The sequence below is a fragment of the Metarhizium robertsii genome (assembly GCF_000187425.2).
Source record: "Metarhizium robertsii ARSEF 23 chromosome Unknown MAA_Scf_2, whole genome shotgun sequence".
Lineage (NCBI taxonomy): Eukaryota > Fungi > Ascomycota > Sordariomycetes > Hypocreales > Clavicipitaceae > Metarhizium > Metarhizium robertsii.
The window spans coordinates 3,784,251-3,806,153 of record NW_011942160.1 but is presented as its reverse complement, the minus strand read 5'-3'; the positions used below and the strand labels follow the sequence as shown (position 1 = coordinate 3,806,153).

Here is a 21,903-nt window from a genome sequence, read left to right as displayed (position 1 = left end):
AAACTGTGACGTGCCAAATAATGCCAAGAAGAAGAAAATGAGACGTAAAAAAAGAGAAAGAAAGAAAAAAAGACTTAGAATAGTTTTCCCCTTGGCTCACGTATCAAGAATCGCGCCACATCAGCCAAATCCATCAACAACTCCTTGGCATACTCGGCCCAGCTGTCCACCGTGACAATCTCCAATATCATACTGTCCCCATCAATGAAAGCCTGAATCTTCCACTCCCGCAACGGCTCCTCATGCGGATACACTGTCTCCATACGGCTGCTTACCTTTGCAAACGGTAACCTTTCAACATGCGCTACGTCTTGGTGGACGACGGAATCGAACCAATCTGGCGTCGCGTCGGGCCAGTCGGTGCATTGGTCCCTGATTTCGCTGAGGCCCATGCCTTCGTGGGCCGACGACGCGACGTGTTGGTGCTGGATGTAGGCCAGCAGATCGGACACAGTCCATGATGGATCGAACTTGACGCGTACCGGGACGTATTGCCAGCATGGCCCCGTAACGGCATCGGCATTGGGGAAATCAATGTTTCGACCGCTCACCACCTCACCGAATGTGACGTCTCGGAGAGACAAGCGACGACTCAGGCACAGTGCCCAGGCTGCCGTCGGCAAAGTCGCGACAGTGACGTCTCTAGGCCTGGACGATATATCCACGGTGTGCTGGACAGCAAAATGGTTGCTCTTCTGAACGGGGATGTCAGGCTTGAGGATGGACATGGCCGAGCCGGCGAGCAGGTCTTTCCAGTACTGCGTGCTTTCAGGAATGTTGCGCCGGAGCACGTGCCCGACATAGGACGAGAAGGAAACAGATTCCTGGACCGGCCTGTTTTCGTAGAGTGCAGAGAGCTGCCTCAGAAGAATGGGGAGACATATCTCGTCGTACTGCGCGTGGGAGAGCCTGAAGACCAGGCAGGACTTGCCGTTGGGGAATTCGACAAGGAACCATTTGACAAAGCTGGAACCGAGTGGCATGTCTGACAGGACGTCTGACTGGCACACGTTCCTCGCGTATTCCTCGATGCTGCCGGAATAACTGCTGCCTACGCCGTCGACGACGAATTCTGCTTCTAGAGACTCGAGGACCGCGCCGTAACACCTGCCGTTGTGTTCGATAAACACGGTCCGCAGAATCTCATTGCGAGACACGAGCTCTTCGCACGCATATCTGAGCTGTTGCTTATCAATGGCATCGTCAAAGTACATGAGCTCGTAGCGAGCAGAATACCGAGGGAGCTGGGTAGTCCCCTTTACGGCTATCTGCTGGAGCGGACGTGTTGGAACAACATTAAGAACATTGGAAGCCTTGTTTTCCAGCCGCGGCCGAACCACAGTTTCGACAAATTCTGATGCGTTGGCGTCTCCCAAGAGAGAAAATGCAGCGGCAACATCCTCACTTGCACTGGTGTCCATGGCCACCTCTTCCATGACACTTGCCATGTCGTATAAAGTGCGTTTCTGGAACATTTGCACGACGGTTAGTTTGACCCCTTCTGCGCGGGCTTCCGAGACAAGTTTCATAGCGGCGATGGAGTCACCGCCTAGGAGAAAGAAATTATCATTCAAGCTGATGTCGTCCTCGTTGATGTTCAGGACGCGACTCCATAAGCTTCGGAGCTTCCGTTGACGACGAGACGTTGCGGATACTCGCTTCACAGGGGCCTGGGCTTTTGTGCCATTGACGTTCTGGTTTGGGCTCGACTCTATGAATTGAAGGAGGCCGCTGGCCGTGTATTTCGCCAGCTTGCCCGTCTTGTAGAAGTTCGCCGCTGTTATTGAGGCAGATTCACTAACCTCCCCGAGCCAAGACGGTGACGGGATAGATGGCAATTCCAGCACTGCCGACGTTGATACAACAACCTCTCCAATAGCTCCCACGGGTAGAAGCTTGTTGGTATCCTGGGACTCAACAATGAAGGCTCCTTGGACGCCGCTATATTGGCGTAACTGGGCGTCTTGTGTGTTTGAGGCGACCATGGTTTTCAAAATGTCCACGTCATCGGGGGTGAGGTACTCGAGATCACCGACGCGGCCGGACGTGCCTTGGCAAAGCAGTTGCGCTACCTTCTTGAACTGTCTCAAGGCTCTCTGCATAGTGCCAGAGTCAATCGTTTTAGAATCAAAGCTTGCCATGACGAGGAAACCATCTGGGTCAATGGAGCACACTAGCATGAGAGAATAGGTATTGAATTTGAGAGCCTCCTGCGCTGCCTCGGAATCACCGGCTGGCACCAACCGGTTCGCAGGCAAATCAGCCCCTGCTGCTGCATCATTCGCGGTACTAGGATGTAGGACCAGACCGGTTTTGAGCTCACACGCTTCGAGGGCATCCGGGCTAAGCCGCCGAATGTGCTGGAGACCAAAGTGCTCGTGGGGAATCTGTTCAATGGTCTGTTCCTGGATAGTCTGAAGGTATTCGACAATGGGCATCTCTCGATCGACTTGTACACGGACCGGAACCGTGGTAATCATTGGGCCCTCAATCTCTTCCGCGCCAACAATGGCGGCGTTCCTGCCGGTCAAGGTCTCACCAAAGACGACGTCTTCGCTGTTGATGTACCGGGAGGCGACAAATGCCCATGCGGCTCGGATGACGGTGGCAACAGTTGCGTTCGAGGCGGGGAGTCTGCCCAAGGAAACGTACTCCTCGAGCAGCGAGTCTGCCTTGGCTTGGTATCCAGTATATGGATGGGAGGGGAACTGGAGGCCATTTGCGCCTTGCAACTGCTGTCTCCAGTATTGCTCGGAATCCTTCTTGCTGGTGCCGCAAAGATACTTGATGAAATGCCTAAACTCGGCTGGCCGCTCGACTGTCTGGCCCATGTACGCCTTGTTGACCCGGTCAACGATAAGCGGCATGCACCAGCCGTCGTATAAGGCATGGTGCATGGTCAACACGAAGTTGGTCTTGCCAGTTTTGCCGTCGTTGATGACCGCATACCGAACAAGAGGCTGTCCGAGATCCATCGCCTCATCTCTATCAGATACGAGATACTCATCCAAATCTGTTCCGGAAAAATAGCTCAGTTTTCCTTTCACGACGACCTGGACGAGACCTCTGCCGGGGACTTGGACAATTCTTGTCCGCAGGATAGGGCAGTCCCTTTGAGCAGCATCAAAGGCCGTGATGAGTTTGGTAGCCGTCTCCGCATCCGCAAGCTCAACGACGCGCTGGGCAATGTAAGCCTCTTTCACCTTGGCCGACAGTGCCATAAGGGCCTCCTGTAAGGGTGTACAGGGATACACGTCGTCAATGGCATCTGCTTCAATGTTGCACAACGCAGCTGTTTCCTGCCGGACCGAGCCAACAGCCCAATCCTTGTCAAGGAGCGAGAAAGGAGCTATCTTGTCGGCGTTTGGGTCAGAGAGGGAGATGCCTATTGCTTTGGATGACATGGCTTCAAGGGTCGGGTTCATAAAAATGTCCGCCACCGTGAGAGACAGTCCGTTCTCTCTTGCTGCGGCCACAAGGCGCATTGCACGGAGAGAGTCTCCCCCCACGCCAAAGAAATTGCTGCCTCTGTTTGCTTTAACGTCGGAGCCAAGGACCTTCTTCCATGCGTCCGCCAGCTTCTTCTCCGTCTCCGTCTGAGGCTCTTGTTCAACCTGAACGGTGCCGTTCTGAGCTCCAGAAAACTTCTCCCGTGGAATGGACGCCGCGATTGCTCGTAATTTCTTCCTATCCGTCTTCCCAGACACCAGTGTCGGCATTGATTGCAGAGTGAAGAATGCTGTAGGCACCATGTATCTCGGCACCTTTGCGCCCATGTCCTTGTCTACAGTAGATAGGGCAGCAGTCAATTGTTCTGACGGCTCAACCAGAGGAAACTCATCCGCCGTCTCGTTCGAACCGGAGGAAGGCTCTGCAATAAAGGCAACCAGCGTCGGCGCCCCGCTGTTCTCGGGCTTGATGACTTCGGCTGCAATCTTGATGCCTCTCGGTAAGCAACTCTGAAGGTGGTGCTCGACCTCTGTCAACTCGACTCGCTGACCCCTGATTTTGACTTGTTGATCTTTGCGTCCGACAAACTCTATCGAGCCCAGATTGTTTGCTTCATATCGTACAAGATCGCCTGTTTTGTAGAGTCGACCCTTGCGGCCGCCATGGTCTCCGTGCCCGGCGGTCAACCATGCTGGGTTCTCGATGAAAACTTCTGCCGTCTTGTCCGGCTCCCCAAGGTATCCGATGCCTACGACAGGGCCCTCTATAAGAAGCTCCCCGACCTCCCCAACGCCCATCAGGATGCCGTGGTCTTCGGGGTCAGTGATCCAAGTTGTACCGCCAACCCCCTTGCCTATGCCTCTTGATATCGCCAAGGTGTTGTTGATGGTACAGCCAACAGTGCACTCTGACGGTCCATAGGCAATGACCAAGCTGGTATCCTGGCTCCATGCGGCGGCATCACTTGATGAAACAGCTTCGCCGCCAAGGCCCAAAACATCCAGGGAAGGAATAATGTCGGCGTCCAAGACTCGGGCCACTGACGGTGTCATATGGACCATGTTTGCTTTGCTTTTACGGATAGCGCCGCTGAGATCGTTCATTCGGTCGGCTTCCGAGGGCACACACACTGTCCCGCCGTGGGCAAGAGTGCAAAGCATGCAGTCGATGCTTACGTCGAATGCGTAGGAGGGGAAGTCAAAGACTCTCGAATGTGACTTGTACCCCACGGCTTCTGCCCGCGGCAAGGCGCCGCTCGTGTAGTTCTCGTGCGATATCACCACGCCCTTCGGTTTGCCTGTACTCCCCGAAGTGAAGATTATGTACATGGGAGAGGAAGAAGGAACCAGCGGTAGTGATTCTTCCGGCTGCTCGGAAATCTGGTCGAAATAGTCGCGAGAGACCGACATGACTTGCCCGTTTCGGGATATCTTTACTCCAAGCTCTCGCTGAGCTGCCGAGGTGACGATGATTTCAGCTTCTGTCTGGTCCACAATCGTCCGGAGTCTAGCTTCGGGTTGACTTGGATCAGTCAAGGAGAATGTGGCACCGGCTTTCATGACTCCCAGGAGGGACACGACTGCCCACATGGACTTTTCGAAGCATAGTGGTATTCTGGTTCCAACGGAGACCCCCCGGCGCCTCAGCTGCTGGGCTAGCTGTGTTGACAGCGCATCAATCTCCTGGTATGTAAGAGTCCCGTCCCATGATGCAACGGCTACAGCGTGAGGCTGTCGTTGTGAGACTTCCCGAATGATGTCATGCATGCATCTTTGTATCAGTGGAGGAAGCTCCCTATTCCAATTCCATATTTGATCCAAGTCTCGATCACCCAGTCCCTTTTTTTCGTCGCTTGCAGGTTCCGGCTTGTCGGGAGCGTTTATATCGGGATTTGCGGTGGCATGTTGCGGTGCTGCAAGCGGAGCTATTCCTGTACTGGCACCAGCAGCGATGCCCTTTTTTCGTTGTTTCCGACGCTTCGCGAAAGCCGAAAGGCTTGACAAGGCGTCTAATATAAAGGACTTCATTATGGGAAAAGAGACACACAGAAACCCCGAGTTATTCCAGGGCTGAAGTAGAGCAGTCTCACAAGGCGCAGAGGTTCATACTCCAAAACGGGAACGCTCAACTGGGCTCTTCAAAAGTACGTCAAGAGCTCTTTTTTTAGCTATGTATTATGAGCCTCTGGCTCAGCACTGCGGACCCATTTACTTGGACCTCGTGGAACACATGATTCTTCCGTCTCTGAGCCTGCCTGCCCAATGCAGCAACCATTCACGGTACTCAGCTGGATTGCCATTAGTATCTTCCACAACCAGGATAGTATCCACCAGCGAGCGGGAAACGCGTTGAAAGGCGTCCATTGGCATATATTGTTTCTCGTGAGTTTCCTGGTCTGAGGGGCGCACTGCGAACAGGGGTCGGTCCATGGTGGTGGAAGTGACTTGAGAGTACATGAGCGAGACATGTCCATGACTCGGTGTTTAATAACCCATTGGATCGCAGAACCCTTTCCCTTTTGGTCCCTGCCGTGAAGCGGAGTACAGTACTCCGTAGTTGAGATGGTGTTCGCTTAGCAGAGACGGTGACGGGCATTTTGGAGTGGGGATGGGAGAATTTCGAGATCAGACAGCCAGCCGTCCCCCACGTGAAGATGATGGATAACAGGCCTGGCGATGGAGGGCGTAGGAAAGATTAGGTTGCGGCAGGTTGATGCGATGAGACGTGGGCTACAGCTGATATTCTGATGGGCAGCCGAGACACAAACAATCTACAAAACATTTCCTTGCCGTCGGTGACTATGTCTGACAGTGATGGCTGAACTCCATTCCTGGTGGAGATGAAGCTAAAAAAACTTTTGTTGAGCCATTCGCATTCTGTCTTGGGATTTCATGTGTGCCCGAATTTCTCGCCGTGAGCTGCTGCTGCCAAGACGGGGCGGGCAGATTGATAAGACGAGTTTGGTTGAAGCGGCTGAGGGCCAGGAAGCCTGCCTGCGGAGCCTGACCCTGGCCACACGCCCATGTGGCTTTTTTCTCTCTCTCTTTTTCTTCTTTCGTGACTGGGCCGGCGGACTTGGAAGAAGACTTGGCACGATGAATCCCAAGTCTGCAGCGCTAGTCTCTCGAGCGGACTGGAGGGGCAGATCGCGCAAAGGCGGCACGAATTGAGCACAGGGATCAATGATTATTCCACACCCCAGGTGCCTGTTTACGTCAGCGCAAGAGAAACAATTGCCGCATACAATCCAACCCTCGTAAGTTTAGCATTAGTGACCTGACAAGGATTCGAAGTTTGTGGGGGATTATAGGGGCCTCTTCACTAATAAGAGCACCAGCCTCTTAATTTATAATAGTAGCTGTCAATTGCGATTTTTACGGGAGTAATAGCACTTGAAGTAACATTAAATTATATCAATCAGAGATTTCCCCATTTGATTGCCTGTAGCCCCCCTTGTGAGGTCACGCGTGACTAAACTTTCAGAGGATATTGTATTGTATTGACTCGATTGACTGACTGGTCAAGTCGGGGAATTTGCTTACCCAAGCTTTGGTGTTGGTGGGCCCGACCTGCCTGTGGTGGACCTTGCTGGACAGGGCCGCCGCGGACCAGGGTTGGAAACACCGCGGTTTAGTCTTTAATCCTCACAGCAACCCCCGACGTGTTTTTTTGCTTCTTTCTTGTCCTGTTCCTTGGATCCAAAGCAAGGTCTACCTTGCCACGATAATACAGCCGCGGCCATGGCGGAGAGTCCACAAGCTGATCCTGACGGCGCAGAGCCCAGACACGCCCCCCCTGCCTCGTGCCTTCCCTGAGAGTCTAGAGCGCGCCATCTAATCTGATGATCAGATAAGATGGATTCCTGGCTGACTCTGCGATCCACATCGGCAACCCTCGGACTCTGCCTGCGAGCAAGGGGGGCAGATTTTCAACGACACGTACTAATCATCGAGTCCGGCTCAACCTTCCTAATTTCAAACGCTTTGCGTGAATGGAGCCGTGGCCCATTTGGCCTCAGGACTAGGGATGCGACCTGTGGTTTGGCGATGCGGCGAGCCGTCTGAACATTTGGATGCTGGGCCATGTACGATTTTATGACGATGCACAATGAGCCATCCAACCACGGCAGCTCGACAGATGTCGTCAGTCGTTTTTTTGACTTTATGTGTGGGCCCCCCTTGAACACCATTATGCCTAATATACTCGTTTACCGCTTGTAGCGTCGCATATCCATTGCATCGTGTTGGCAGTGGTAGACCAAGCTCGTTGCCAAGTATCATTGTGAAGGACCAAAACACACATATACATACGCAGAAGAAGAAAAAGGAAAAGAAACAAAGAAATACCACAGCATCGTCACATCAAAATGTCCACACAGCCAGCTGTGGCGGAGCCGCAACCGCAGACTCGGCCAGCTACTCAAAAGCTTTCGGTCCTGCATGGCCCCCTCGAGCCTCCCCTCGTCGACTTGACCCTCGGGGAGCTTCTCCAGCTCCAGACGTACCAGCATGGAACTCAAGAGTGCATCGTCATTCCCTGGACCGGAGCACGATGGACGTACAACGAATTGAACCAACAGAGTTCCTCCCTCGCACAAGCACTCTTGGATATGGGAATCGGGGTTGGAGACCGCGTGGGCATCATGGCCGGGAACTGCGAGCAGTACGCCGCCGTCTTCTTCGCCGTGGCCAAAATCGGCGCCATCCTCGTCATCCTGAACAACACTTATACGCCCACCGAGGCCATGTACGGCCTGAAGTTTTCCGACTGCAAGGTATTCTTCACCACGCAGACCATCGGCCGGTTGGATAACCGAAAGCTTCTGGCTGCGCTGGACAACAAAACCGACGGGCCCAAGGTCTTCATCCTGCGAGGCGAAGCAGGAAAATACACCACCTATGACTCCCTCATCAAATCGACCAGTCGCAAGAGTTACGACAAGCTGTACCGGGCTATGCAGCGAGTGCTGCCACATCAGGTCGTCAACTTGCAGTTTACAAGTGGCACGACAGGTCTCCCAAAGGCCGCCATGCTCACTCACCAGTAAGTCTTGCAGATTTGTAAAACCACTGAAAGAGAAGCTGATGGTGGCCGGGGTAGCAATCTGGTCAACAACTCCCGCTTCATCGGCGACAGGATGAGGATAACGGCCGAGGATATCCTATGCTGTCCTCCTCCCATGTTCCACTGCTTTGGCCTTGTCCTGGGCCTTTTGGCCATCGTCACCCACGGCGGCAAGATTGTGTATCCGGCCGAAGTCTTTGACATCCCCTCCACTCTTCAGGCCATCTCTGACGAGGGCTGCACGGCTGTCCACGGCGTGCCGGCCATGTTCGACTCTCTCTTCCAGGCCGAGTTCCCGCCCGGGTTCAACTGCGACAAGCTACGGACCGGAATCATTGCGGGCGCGCCCGTCCCGAAATACCTGATGGAGCTCCTGGTCAACAAGTTTGGCATGACCGAGTTCACCAGCAGCTACGGCCTGACAGAGGCCTCGCCGACCTGCTTCAACGCCTTCACGGACGACGCCCTGAGCACGAGGCTGACCACGGTCGGCACCCTGATGCCGCACGCCCAGGCAAAGATTGTCGACCGCGACGGCAACACCGTGCCCGTGGGCTCACGGGGCGAGCTCTGCATGGCGGGATACCAGCTCCAGGCAGGCTACTGGAATAACTCGGAAAAAACCAACGAAGCCATGGTCCGGGACGCGGCAGGGCTTCTGTGGCTGCATACGGGCGACGAGGCCGTCTTTGACGAGAATGGATACTGCACGATTACGGGGCGGTTCAAGGATATAATCATTCGAGGTGAGCGCCGGAAGAATGTCGACGTTTTGCTTCCCTTCTTTTCTTCTTTTGAACACTGCCACTAACACGGCCGCGGCGCGAACCCAGGCGGAGAGAACATCTACCCTCTTGAAATCGAGGAGCGGCTCATGGCACACCCGTCAGTCTCCCGGGCCATTGTGGTCGGACTCAGGGACAAGCACTATGGTGAAGTCGTCGGCGCCTTTGTCGAGAGGCTCGAAGGCAGCCCCCAGCCGACAGACGCGGAATTGCGCGACTGGGTCCGCAGCACGCTGGGCAAGCACAAGTCCCCGGCGCATGTTTTCTGGCTGGGCCAAGATGGGGTTCCTTGCGACGTGCCGCTGACGGGAAGCGGCAAAGTGAGAAAGTTTGAGATGGCGGCGTTGGGGAATGAGATTTTGGCCAAGAGAGGGCAGACGTCAAAGTTGTAGAGAACAAGACCGCCGCAGGCAATGCCGGCATTTGGCAAAATTGGTAGAATAGAGAAAGGACAATGCAGAACGTATGTTTGTTCATTTAGTTCCTTGGTTTAGAGTAAAACATGGTTCAAGAGACAAAGGGTGTTTTCAGAACAGGGCTTGTAAAGAGCTATGTATTCAGACGTCAAGACATTATATATATGTATGTATGCATCACGTTCAGCCCACGTTGCTTCCACTACTACAAAAAATCAAACCAAAACATACATATATAAAAAAACACTAGCCAGGTCACAGTCTTGTCTAAACGTCCAGTCCTACAACTTGGGAACCAGTCCGATCCTCATACCACCAACAGCCTTGTCATTCTCCCCCAGCGGACACAACTGGAAGAACCGATTGCGCGGGCACCGCACGAAAGCGCTCCGCTTGTGCGGCAAATCGACAAAGTGCTCGATGCCAAAGCCGTGGATGAGGTCGTACATGACGACAGTCGCGTTGGTGTTCTTGGGCTCGCCCACGACATGCATGGTGCGAGGGTCATCGAGGAAGAGGTAATGCATCAGGCTGCTCCACCAGGCAGTCACACGATGAGGGCCGCGGAATCGAACATCGCCCACGAGGGAGTGGCGGCCGCGGTCAAAGTCGCCGGCATCGTAGTAGCCGCCGAGACGGTCCTCCTATAGAGCATCATCCATGGTGTTAGCGACGCTCACTCATCCACGGCGGCTTTGTACTCGAGACGGCTCTTCCGCGTAAGAAAAGAAACACTCACCTTGGCCCAGTACACTTCGAAATAGGCAAAGTAGGCATCATCCCACTTGGCCAGGACCGCGACTTGATGGGGATCCTCATGGATGTTGCGCAGGTACTCCCTGTGCTGGTCCAAAGTGCCCGTTTCGTTCCAGCCCTGCGAGACACGAGGGTCGTTCTGCCACTCGTGGAACAGTCTCAAGTGTTCCTCGTCTTGGTAGTCCAGCGACACCATGGAGAAGGTTTCCCCGAGGTGCGGAATCCATCGGCTGTACACGACGGCGCCGGGGGCAGGCTTCGCGGGGCGAATGGGATGCCACGACTGCTGGCACCGGTCGGCATCTTGGGGATCGCCGGCGGATGTAATGGTGACGGTGTGCTGGAGAGGAGTAAGGGGATACGATGCCAGCGAGCCGGCTCCGTGGAGAGACGGGGGCGACTCGGCGGGCAGCCACACGGGCCGAGGACCAAAGGGCGAGCCGGCGCCTTGCCAGAAGGTGCTTCGCAGAGCCAGGACAAGGTATTCGTCTGGGTTGGAAGAAGCCGAGGCGCGCTTCTCCCTGGCCGGCGGCGGGTGGTCAACGGCCAGCAGAACGTCGCGCAACTGGGCGCCCAGAGTCGCGGCGTTGGCGCCAACAAGCTCCAGTCGCACCGACTCCATGCCCGGCCGGGCCGTGAACAGGACGTATAAGAGAAGCCATGCCTGCGCGAGGGAGGGCGTCTCGGCGCCGTCCCAGACTACCACGGAGAATGGCGAGCGTCTCGCTCTGGCCCAGGCGCCGTTGTTGGAATCCGCTGGTAGCTCACTGGACTTTAGGTCCGCGGGCTCGGAGAAGTAGAGCTTTGTGTTGTGCAACGGGGCTGGGAGTTTCTGCGTCGACGAGCCGGGGCGCTCGCAGAGTTGGTAAAAGGGCACATCTCCGGCTGTCTTGTTTGGCGGCGCTGTTGTCTTCTGAACAGTGTACTCGGTCAAGTATGGGTGAGGGAGCTTGATGAAGGTCTCGTTTGGAGACAGAGCCGAGAGCTGAACTACTGAATTCGCGGCTGCCATTGTGGAGGGAACGCCGGTGATGGAAGGGACTGTCTATAGAGATGAATATCTCACGTTCAGCGCCGCGTGCCTACTTGACATATGGCAGATGGGCAGTTTGAAAATACGACAGGAGAAAGATCTGGGCCGAGGAGAGGGCGGCAAGCTTCGGTAAGAAAAAAAACAGCACCAGTCGCATCTTTGTCCATTGTCCCATCTGGCGTCGTGAACAGATCGATCTCTTTCAGCGGCCAAGGCGCGAGGAAGGGTCCTAGGCTCCTAGAGCTAACCAGACACTCTCGCGATGTGGGAGAAGCTGCTGAACCTTGTTAGACCCTTGCTGGACCCTGTTGGAGCCCACATTCAGCTCACGAAAGTGCGGGATACAAGACTGACACTTGTAAGTACATGCGAACCCGTTGACGCGTACTCGGTGCTACATATCACTCGCAATGCCGCTGTATCCGTGAGGTACGACGTTTAGTGACAGACGTACCATCTTGCTTCTACACTCGGAAGCTAGTCCCTGCACAGCGTCGAGGTTGTCGAGCAGATGATGAATAATATGATAATGGGGGTGAAGCGACCACGCACTCCCCCCCCCAGTTCTGGAGCCTCCAAGACGACATCGACCCCTAGTAACCTAGCAGCGGTGCCGGATAGCCAATAACTGCCTCCAACAGGGTGGGCGAGGGGGGCTAGATGTATGTATGTATGTGTCTAGTGCTTAATCTTGCCCCTGTAAATAGACTACAGACATACGTAAGTAAGTAAGTAATGTTACAAAAGCGACGCCACCAACTTGTCACGATACCTCGCACCGAGGGGAACAAGGGATGAACATGGGAAGCTGTTCCCCGCCGCAAATCTTGATGGAGTTGACCTTGACTGGAGCCAGGGGTGCAACAAGGGAAGAAAAAATTTGTTGAAGCAGCCCGACCCTTGGCTGGGGCTCGGCTGTCCTTGACAATCCTGGAATGGAGACAAGTCCAGCCGGCGCCCGGACCGCACGGCGAAACCCGGCCTGGGCTCGGGGCTCCACACCTTCTGATTGATGTATACTGATTGGTCCAATTTAAATGTGCGCGCCGCTTAAACACACAAGGGCTGCGCGGATCTGATAACGTTATTGAAGCTGGTCGTCCGGTTTCTCCCCGCACAATCTGACAGATTTGTGCACCGCGCATGTAACGCACTTGCGTGTCCAAGTCGAAAGATGATGCGCTTTTTTTTCCTCGTGGCGTTTTGGTTTCTGATTACGACGAGCGCTCTGGGAGCTTGGCTGCACGCGCATCCAGGGCGCTTCTTCTCCCATCAAAACACGAGTACGGGAATTGTCAATTTTCACCGTGGTAATATTAGCTTTGTGGACGGATGTGGCCTGCCTCTCCTCAATTACTCCAAGGCCACCCCAGAACAGTAAATTCCTAGTGAGGCCTAGGGCAGGCGAGAAAAGTCGAAAGGCGGCAATAACACCCATATGTCTCTCAGCGAACCCGATAGATATCAGAGACTACTGAGGGTTGACAAAAGGCTAGATTCGGCGTCTAGGCGAGTTGGCCAACTGTGATGTGGCCATGGAAACGACTAAAGATACCACTTTTAGTGATATCTCGACTCTCATGCTGATCCTTGGCTTGGCCTGGGTAACTAGACCAGAGCCTCCTCGGACATGGTTCCGAGATACCAAACTTGACTTAGACTACGGAGTATGATGAATGAGTACCGACGGCATCTTCACAGTCGCTTTTGGCTTTGCAACGCTGAAAACCAACGGATGTGAGGCTGATATACAACTACCGTGCAGCCCATCTCATGCATGAATCATGATGCCGTTTGAGCTTCCGATTCGTCCACCAAGTCGTCTGGGAATGAGCGGCATTATAATAACTGGTACCGGTCCAACGTGGAACCGCAAAAAGCCTAATCACTCTGCGGCGGCGTTCTAATAGGAAGACCCCTGCCATGATCCAGCTGTTTTCTATACTTGTCCCAGTTTCCAGCAGGATATGCCGCATTATGCGCCAAGCTCGGCAATAATTGTACAAGTAGTCGAGCCAATATCCGGCCTCGGTAGAAGCGGCTTCAATGTTGGTGTACATGGCAGAATTCCTAGCTTTTTGGCAGCTGGCGGGGGGCGACTCAAGACGTAAAGCCGCTGTCGAGTTTGAGATGAGCGACCCGAGCGTATTCCAAACTAAAGGTCCTTTTTGATGCTGTGAGGCACGATGATACTCTGGACGAGAGTGACAGAGGCACAAGTACCAGTCCACGAGGGGAGTTGGGATGGACCACGTCAAACTCACTGCATGGCAGGTTGAGTTGAAATAGGCTCCTTGCTTGGCTTGTTCCCATGAACCGGACTTTATCTGCTTCTGGACAGCACAGGCCAACGATGCATGTCACAAGTCCGTCTATTTTCGTATCATAGAGGAATCCCTCCTGTGGATCCTAAACTGCGCCGCGGGGATGAAACACCCAACGCCTAATATCTAAATTTTTATAGACCATTTATGCCCTCTTCTTAAATTGCAAAATGCCATCTCCGCTGCCATTTCTCAGTCAGTCTTATCCTCCTTCCGTCCAGCGAGGCCCATCCAGTCCCAACAAACTGTTTTCAGACGTTAGCGAGAACAAGCTCACTCTCCCAGAAACCGGAATACGCTTACTCGTAAATCCAAGGTCATGCTTGAAGTAGGCCTGCATGACATCCTCTCCAAAGACGGTGCCCTCGGGCCCCGAAGCAACAGCCGTCTTTCCCACCGCCAATCCAATCATGGGGGGCACTTCTTGGAGCTCTGCAAACTTGGGTTCCTGGCCTACATGCTTCTTCAGGACGAATTTGTGAATGTTCTGAGCGGCATAGTGGCCGCTGTGCATGGCCCAGCCGCAGCGCTTGATGCCCGACCACTTGGTCAAGTCTCCGGCGCAGAGGTGGAATTCGGCATTCGGGGTGCCAGGGGAGAAAGTGCAACTGCGTTCATAACGTGTCAGTGATGCGTCAATGCGACAAGGCGGTTGTATTTTATTTCCCTTGCCAAACGTGAGATGGGAAAAACGAACTTGCTCTCGATTTTAACGTAGCCGTCCCCGTCAATTGCCGATGAAGGCAGATAGGTCGCTGTTGACTTGCTCTTGGACACGGCCATGATAACCACACTGGCAGCCATTTTGTGCCCATTGGTAAACTCAATCTCATATTTGGGGGGCCCGTTGGCGGTCTCAGCCTCCGTGGTAGATGCGAGTCGATGGCTCATCAATACATCAACACCGGCCTCCTTGAGGAGCTCCAGGGCCTTGTCCTTGCACTCGTCTGAGAGATTCTCTGATGATAAAAGCTTGTCTCGGGAGTGGATAAGAGTAACCTTTACATCAGGCTTAACCAGCTTAAGCTCGGCTGCCATCTCAATACCGACCGCTCCACCTCCCACAACAACCACGCCGTGCTGGGCGCTGGCAACTGAATGAATATGCTCCTCGACTTCGAGAAGATACTGCTTTCTCGTCATGGATTGGGGCACGACCGGCCACACCCTCCGGAGACCGGTGGCAGCAACGAAGTAGTCATACTCGTGTGTGCTGGCAACCTTGGTTGTGCTGTCAATTGTAGTGGCTGTCTTGGCCTCGCAGTCAACACTTGATACAGAGGCCTGGATGAACTTGATCTGGGGAGTCTGTAGTCCAGGGAGGTCTTGAAATTTAATCCAGACCTTCTTGGCATACTCTGCGTCAGCCAGGGCAAGCGGAGACCCAATCAAGTGATCTGACTCCAAATGTTAGGCGCCGGTGTTGCAGTTGCTCTCATTTCCATTCGATTACAACGTCTACTTACAAAATCCGTCTCTCTCATCAGCAATGGTAATGTCCCAGTTTACGCGGGGAAGGTTGGGGTGATGCTCGTATGGCTGCTGGAACATGCGTGGCGAGAGACCCTGTCCGAGGTCGAGAAGATTGGCGGCCACGGACAGGCCAGCATACGAGCCTCCCGCAATGAACACTCTGACGGTTGGAGCGTCTGACACATTTAGGACTGAACCCATTTTGGCGTTGCTGGCAGATGAGATGTTGGCTGGCTGCGTCGAAGAAAATGTTTGGGCATGTATGAAGTTGGAGAAGGGAAGTGGGATTGTTGAGGCCACAATGTTGGTCTGTCGCGACAGAGGAGTGTGGGGATGGAAGAAGCTTGGCCCACGCGTGGAGACAGACGTTAGATGTCGGGGGCATATGAATATGGCGAGTTGTTGAATGACCTTGGAGCTGGGCCGAGATTTGGTCCAAGACGACAACAGAGTAGTTGTCCTTTGTGGACCAGACGAATGGAGGGCTTGAACGGCAATGGAACCAAGGTTCTGCATTCCGTTGGCTCGGGGAGAATAGCAGCGCGGCATTGTCATTGACTGCTGGCACGGCACGAAAGGGTATTGGGAGGGTTGCACATGGTGTTGATCCCGAGCTGATTGATAAGTCTGCTACTCTACTGCAGCAGCACAAACACGGCTCACTTTCCCTGTTCCATGTGCTCCATAGTCTTGCTACAACGGCCTTCTGTTAGTTGTTACTTATGCTGCCCAACAACCGGGTATTCGCAAGGCCGAGGGCTGTATAAAACCGAACCCATCATGGAATCCGAACACAGTTCAAAGACCGGGTAAGGCGGGATGCTGTATGTAGCGGACAGGCTAAGCAGGACGTCGTTCTATATCCTCGGACATCGGTGACTCGCTCGGCTAAGTTGGTTTGGACAACGCACGCAGGTCCCGGAGTGAAGGGCACAGATAATTTCGTCATGCGTGGCCATGGCAGCGGCCAGTCAGAAGCAAAAGAGTGGTTGTGAGTCGTGACGCCAGGTGAGGGGCGGACCAGATGAGGGTGGACTCGGCTTATCAGATCCTCATGAAGGCCGTGGTTGGCCGACAGGCTAAAGACCTGACACAGAAGGAAGGAACCGCCGGACCCGCTTAGGGCAAAATAGCCGGAGGCGCTCCTTCCTGGTGCTTTAATCTCTGACCGGATATCCGGAAAATCCTTCAAACCACATTTCCCTGTGTTGTTTGCTCCCAGCAGACTCCGTTTGAGCCATTAACTTGTGTTGGCATCGTCAGCAAATGTTGGGTGGCGGTGACCAGCCGACCAAGCCAGCTTGTGCTTCTCCTCCGACTCCGTACCCTCCATGATGAGGCAGGGGGTTGCCTGCCCGCCACAAACGCCAAATGTGGCGCCGAGAGAAATTATCTGATCCGAACCCGCCTACCGGACCTTGGGACCTTGCCAACTTGCGAGCCACGTCCGCGCATCGGAGGGGCGTGTCCAGCTTTGTACTTTGCTAGTCATCGAAGAGGGAAGGGGAGTGAGCGGGGATAGGTGAGCCGGCGGGAAGCAAGTATCTGCATGTCAGTTGACCGTCCGCCGTCGTATTTGTTTTATCCGACTGCCCACACATCTGACATCTCTTACAGCCTTGGCCCATCTGGCCCCCTCAGCAACGTACAGCTCAAGTGGGCGCGTCCGGGATGGTACTACATCGGAGAGGAGACAAAGTATCGGTACAAACAGGGGCCGTTTTAACCGTCTTCTCTAGCCTTGGCGGCTAACTCGATCGTTGGGGTACAAAGAAGGGACTTCAATGTACATGTTCTTCAGCCTCTCGTTATTTGCGGTGTAGTAGTCCTCTGAGCTTGTTACCATCTTCTCCACACCACATTACAGGATGGGGTATTAGCTCAGTCACTCATGAGAATAACTTCTTCCAAGGCGCTTGATTCGTGGGACCCATGATTGCAGGGGCTGACTGACGACAACGAATGGATCTGACAAAGTATTCGTAGCCACGCCTTTTCTTTATCCATCCAGGACCAACTGGCCATGATCGAGACGACAGATCCAACGAATATCTAACACTAGATTACGGGGAGAAATTCAGGTCTGAGCAAAACATCGACCCAGGTCGCACCAGAGATATTTTGCGACATTTATTGGGGGGACATAAGATCTGCACCAGATTAGCTGCTTCCACCAAGCAGCCCTGTCCGTCTTCGAGACGGTTACCTGGACAGCTAGCCATCTTCATTCTTCAGTCCTTTTCTGCCAAGATTAAGGCCGTTATAGCCTTGCAGTTTATATGGTCCCTTTCGATCGCGAGGCTGTCATCCTTACAGAATACATCTGGTGAAAGGCGCGTTCCACTGTGTTGCTACTACATCATGGCAGCTGGAGACGACATTGCCAGTCCGGTGGCTGCATCGGCACAGGAGTCCGCTACCACAGATAATGATGCCACAGGTGTTACGGTTGCAACATCGCCTGCAAAGAACAACGTATGTACAGCCTTTGTCTCCTACTTGGATAAGCTGTCGAATCGCGTCTGCCATCCAAGCCCGCCGAGCCGTTGGCTTAGCTTTGGCTGACGACTAATTAATTTGAGTCGACAGTTCTTCAGTTTCTTTCAGCTGCTGTTCTACGCCAACCCGACATGGCTGGATTATCTTCTACTCATCTTTGGCACTCTTTGTGCCTGCTGTGCTGGTGTCCCGTTCCCTTTGATGGGTATTCTCTTTGGACAGGTTCTCGACAACCTCAATGATGCTTCGTGCGATGCAGAGAGTTCCCAAAGTACAGGCGATATTCAGTCCGAAGTCAACAAGAAGGTGCTGATACTGGTATACATCGCCATTGCCAACTTCATTGTCATATATCTCTACATTGTGTCGTGGAGCATATTTAGTCGCAGACTGGAGGCTCGAATAAGAGATCGATACTTTCAAACACTCCTTCGCCAGGATGCCACCTTTTATGACAGTCGCCAAGCTGGTGAACTTACATCACGGTTGAACTCTGATATCCAGATCATCCAAGCCGGTACCTCTGAAAAGGTTGGTATCTGTATTGCCGTTAGTTCCTTCTTCATCTCATCATACGTCGTCGCGTTTGTGAGGAACACAAAGTTGGCTGCTATTCTAATCAGCTTAATCCCTGCATTTCTGTTGATGGCAGCAATTACGAGCATATTCACGCAAAAGTACGCCGCCCGTATGTCTGACGCGATTGCTTCAGCCTCCTCTATCGCTCAGGAGGCACTCTCACATATAGCAGTGGTACAAGCCTTTGGAGCAGGCCCTCGCCTCGAAGCCAAGTTTGCTTCCACAATGATGACTGCCCAAAAAGAGGGAATGAAGAAGGCCGTCACGGCTGCCATTCAGGCCGGGACCCTCTTTTTCATTTCGTATTCCGCTAATGCTTTGGCATTCTGGCAAGGAAGTCGACAGATTGCCGATGCCGTGGAAAACGGCGGGAATGACGTCTCTGTTGGAAGAACATACACGGTCATTTTCCTCCTTGTAGACGGTGAGTCCATTATATAACAGATTCAAAAAATTAAAACTGAAATATATCATGATACTAACAAATCCTGGCAGCTTGTGTTATCCTTGGTTCCATTGCACCACTGCTCCCCATCATTGGGGCTGCAACCGCGTCATTTCAGAAGCTGAAGGCGGATATTGACGCCCCATCTGGAATTGACTCGCAGTCGGGTGATGGGGACAAGCTTCCCAATACCATCGACGGCTCAGTTGAGTTTCACAATGTTTCATTTGCCTACGTTTCTCGCCCTGATCGTCCTGTGCTGAGAGGAGTCTCTTTCTCCTGTCCTGCCGGCAAGCATACAGCGCTAGTCGGCCTTTCTGGAAGTGGAAAATCTACAGTTGCAGGTCTCACAGCAAGGATATATGATCCTACAGATGGTATTGTGACGTTGGACGGGCACGACCTAAAGAACCTTAACGTGAAGAATCTACGAAGCTTCATGAGCTTGGTCCAGCAGGAACCATCGCTTCTCGACAGATCCATTCTTGAAAATATTGCCCTTGGCATTCTCAACTCTCCTTGGCCTGAGCATCAGCGATTCCAGCCTGTGATTTTGGGATCTGGTCTAGCTGAAATTGCTGCCAAACTTGCAGCCGGAAAGGATCTAGCTTCTCTGTCAGAAGCACATGGCCCAGATATGGTCGATTTGGTCCAACTGGTTCGTGAGGCAGCCTCTCTAGCTGATGCTTCCGGTTTTATAGGAAGACTCGAATTCGGGTATGGAACTCAAGTCGGCATTGGTGGTAAACTGGTCAGTGGTGGTCAACGTCAAAGAATTGCGCTTGCTAGAGCACTTATTAGGGACCCCAAGATCCTTATTCTGGACGAGGCTACTGCTTCCCTGGATTCTGCCAGCGAGCATCGTATTCAAATGGCCATCGAATCCATTGCCAAGGGTCGGACTGTTATTGCAATTGCACACAGACTTTCTACTATCAAGAACGCAGACAATATCATCGTCATGAATGGCGGTGAGATCATCGAACAAGGTTCTCATTTGGAACTTATGGCGCTTAATGGTTCATATGCAGGCATGGTTCGTCTCCAGAACATTGAGTCTTTTCAGAACGATGACACCCCGTCCATGGCAAGTACTGCAAGAGGGGACGTCGACACGATAATTACAGAGAAGGACTCTGTTCTTGAGGAAAAGACAGCAGACACATTTCAGGCGCAAGACAAGGAACAACTTGCTCCGAACTCAGAGGGTATTATACCGGCAAGTTCCAGTCTCGATTCCAGTAAAACAGGCTGGCAAATCATTAAGGATTTGGGTCGTATGATGCGACCACATTTGTCTTGGTTTCTGCTGGCTATTGCGGCTGGAACTATTGTTGGAGCAAGTTTCACTGGATCTGGTTTAATATTTGGTAACACCGTTGGAAGGCTAAGTCCGTGCAATGCCCCAGGTGACATTCGCTGGGCGGGGAAGTTCTTTGGAGGCTTGTTCTTCATGTTAGCCGTCATCGAGCTTCTCGCCAATTCAATTAGCTGGTCCTCTTTTGGTAACATTTCAGAGAAACTTCTCTACAAGGTCCGCGTACTTTGTTTCCGTTCTCTCTATGAACAAGGCTTGGACTGGCATCAGGCTGATGGGCGCACCCCAGCATCGTTATTGTCCGTCATTACGGCCGATGCTGCCGCTATCGGTGGCTTTAGCGGCTCCGTTATTGGAAATTGCTTTTCAATCATTGTCAACTTCGTTATAGCCATCATTGTTTCGCATATTTTGGCATGGAAGATTGCTATAGTGTGTCTGGTGACGGTACCAATACTATTGGGATCAGGCATTCTACAGCTTCGGGCTCTGACCAGATTTGAGCGGAAACATGCCGACGCGTTTTCAGATGCCATCGGTATTACCGTCGAGGCTGTCAATTCTTTCAAGACTATTTCGTCTTTATCCCTGGAAAACGAAATTCTGGGTAACTATCGCCGGACGCTTCGCCCGCCGTATAAGGCCATGGCGGCTGGTACTGCCTATGCCAATATTTGGCTCGCTATTTCTTATGGAACTAGTAACCTTATATATGCATTTGCCTACTGGTGGGGTTCAACGAGAATCACAAAGGGAGAGTACACCTCCACCGAGTTTTTCGTCATTCTCGTGGCTATGCTAGTTAGTGCTCAGCTTTGGGGCAACATGTTTGCCCTTGCCCCGGAGGTTTCGCGTGCCCGTGAAGCAGGCTCCCGAATATTGAGTCTAATAGAACAAGGTTCTTCTAAAGACCTGGCGGTCACGGAAATGGCTCTGTTGTCGACACAAACGACGGCCAGGGAGGATGTTGAAGCTGCTGCGGAGGGTCCTCCGAAGCCTGCTTCTCCCAACAGAGGTGCTACCGTAACGTTCAAAGACGTTTCATTCGCGTACCCGGCCCGGCCGCATATTCCCATTGTCCAGAACATGTCATTCACCATTCAGGCGGGCCAGTTTTGTGGTCTAGTCGGACCCTCAGGGGCGGGCAAATCTACCATCCTGTCACTTGTTCAAAGAATGTACCATCCAACGGGAGGAGCTATCGAAATCAATGGATCGAATATTTGTGCACGAGAGGGTACTGAGTTCCGACACGACATTGCCGTCGTCCCCCAAGATTGTGCTCTTTTTGATGGCACAATCAAGTTCAACGTCGGCCTCGGCGCAACGCCAAATCATGAGGCAACTGATGAAGAAATCAAAGAGGCTTGTCGCTTGGCGAACATACATGACACCATAATGGCACTCCCGGACGGATACAACACTGAGTGTGGTCCTAATGGATCGCGTTTGTCTGGGGGCCAGCGACAGCGGCTAGCCATTGCTCGAGCTTTAGTACGAAAACCTCAGCTTCTCCTTCTTGATGAAAGTACAAGTGCACTCGACGCTGAGAGCGAAAAGGCATTGCAGGAAGGCCTGGAACGAGCCGCTAGAGGCATCACGGTCATTGCCATCACTCATCGCCTGCACACCGTGCGCAAAGCCGATGTCATTTTTGTTGTTGAAGGAGGAACAATTGTAGAGAAGGGTCGTCACGAGGAGCTCGTGGAAAGAAGTGAAACATATAGAATTAACGCATTGCAGCAGATGCTTGGGTCGTAG

General features: G+C 53.0%; 5 protein-coding genes across 5 annotated transcripts; 2 read left to right on the top strand and 3 right to left on the bottom strand.

Annotated features, from left to right (window-relative positions):
• Positions 1-74: 74 nt before the first annotated feature.
• On the bottom strand, positions 75-5,477 carry MAA_05334 (non-ribosomal peptide synthetase; the record flags this gene model as incomplete). The annotated part of the gene is made up of 1 exon (XM_007823332.1): positions 75-5,477. One exon carries the CDS (start codon positions 5,475-5,477, stop codon positions 75-77), a length of 5,403 nt encoding a protein of 1,800 aa, XP_007821523.1.
• Positions 5,478-7,816: 2,339 nt separating this feature from the next.
• Positions 7,817-9,691, top strand: MAA_05335 (long-chain-fatty-acid--CoA ligase; the record flags this gene model as incomplete). The annotated part of the gene is made up of 3 exons (XM_007823333.1): positions 7,817-8,493; positions 8,551-9,260; positions 9,348-9,691. 3 exons carry the CDS (start codon positions 7,817-7,819, stop codon positions 9,689-9,691), a joined length of 1,731 nt encoding a protein of 576 aa, XP_007821524.1.
• A 305-nt stretch (positions 9,692-9,996) lies between these two features.
• Positions 9,997-11,483, bottom strand: MAA_05336 (Siderophore biosynthesis protein; the record flags this gene model as incomplete). Its single annotated transcript, XM_007823334.1, has 2 exons — positions 9,997-10,359; positions 10,455-11,483. The coding sequence occupies 2 exons, from the start codon at positions 11,481-11,483 to the stop codon at positions 9,997-9,999; spliced, it is 1,392 nt and encodes a 463-aa protein (XP_007821525.1).
• A 2,537-nt stretch (positions 11,484-14,020) lies between these two features.
• MAA_05337 (Pyridine nucleotide-disulfide oxidoreductase, NAD-binding domain protein) lies at positions 14,021-15,502 on the bottom strand (the record flags this gene model as incomplete). Its single annotated transcript, XM_007823335.1, has 4 exons — positions 14,021-14,073; positions 14,132-14,436; positions 14,526-15,225; positions 15,295-15,502. 4 exons carry the CDS (start codon positions 15,500-15,502, stop codon positions 14,021-14,023), a joined length of 1,266 nt encoding a protein of 421 aa, XP_007821526.1.
• Positions 15,503-17,662: 2,160 nt separating this feature from the next.
• MAA_05338 (AtrH like protein) lies at positions 17,663-21,903 on the top strand (the record flags this gene model as incomplete). The annotated part of the gene is made up of 3 exons (XM_007823336.1): positions 17,663-17,776; positions 17,891-18,803; positions 18,875-21,903. The coding sequence occupies 3 exons, from the start codon at positions 17,663-17,665 to the stop codon at positions 21,901-21,903; spliced, it is 4,056 nt and encodes a 1,351-aa protein (XP_007821527.1).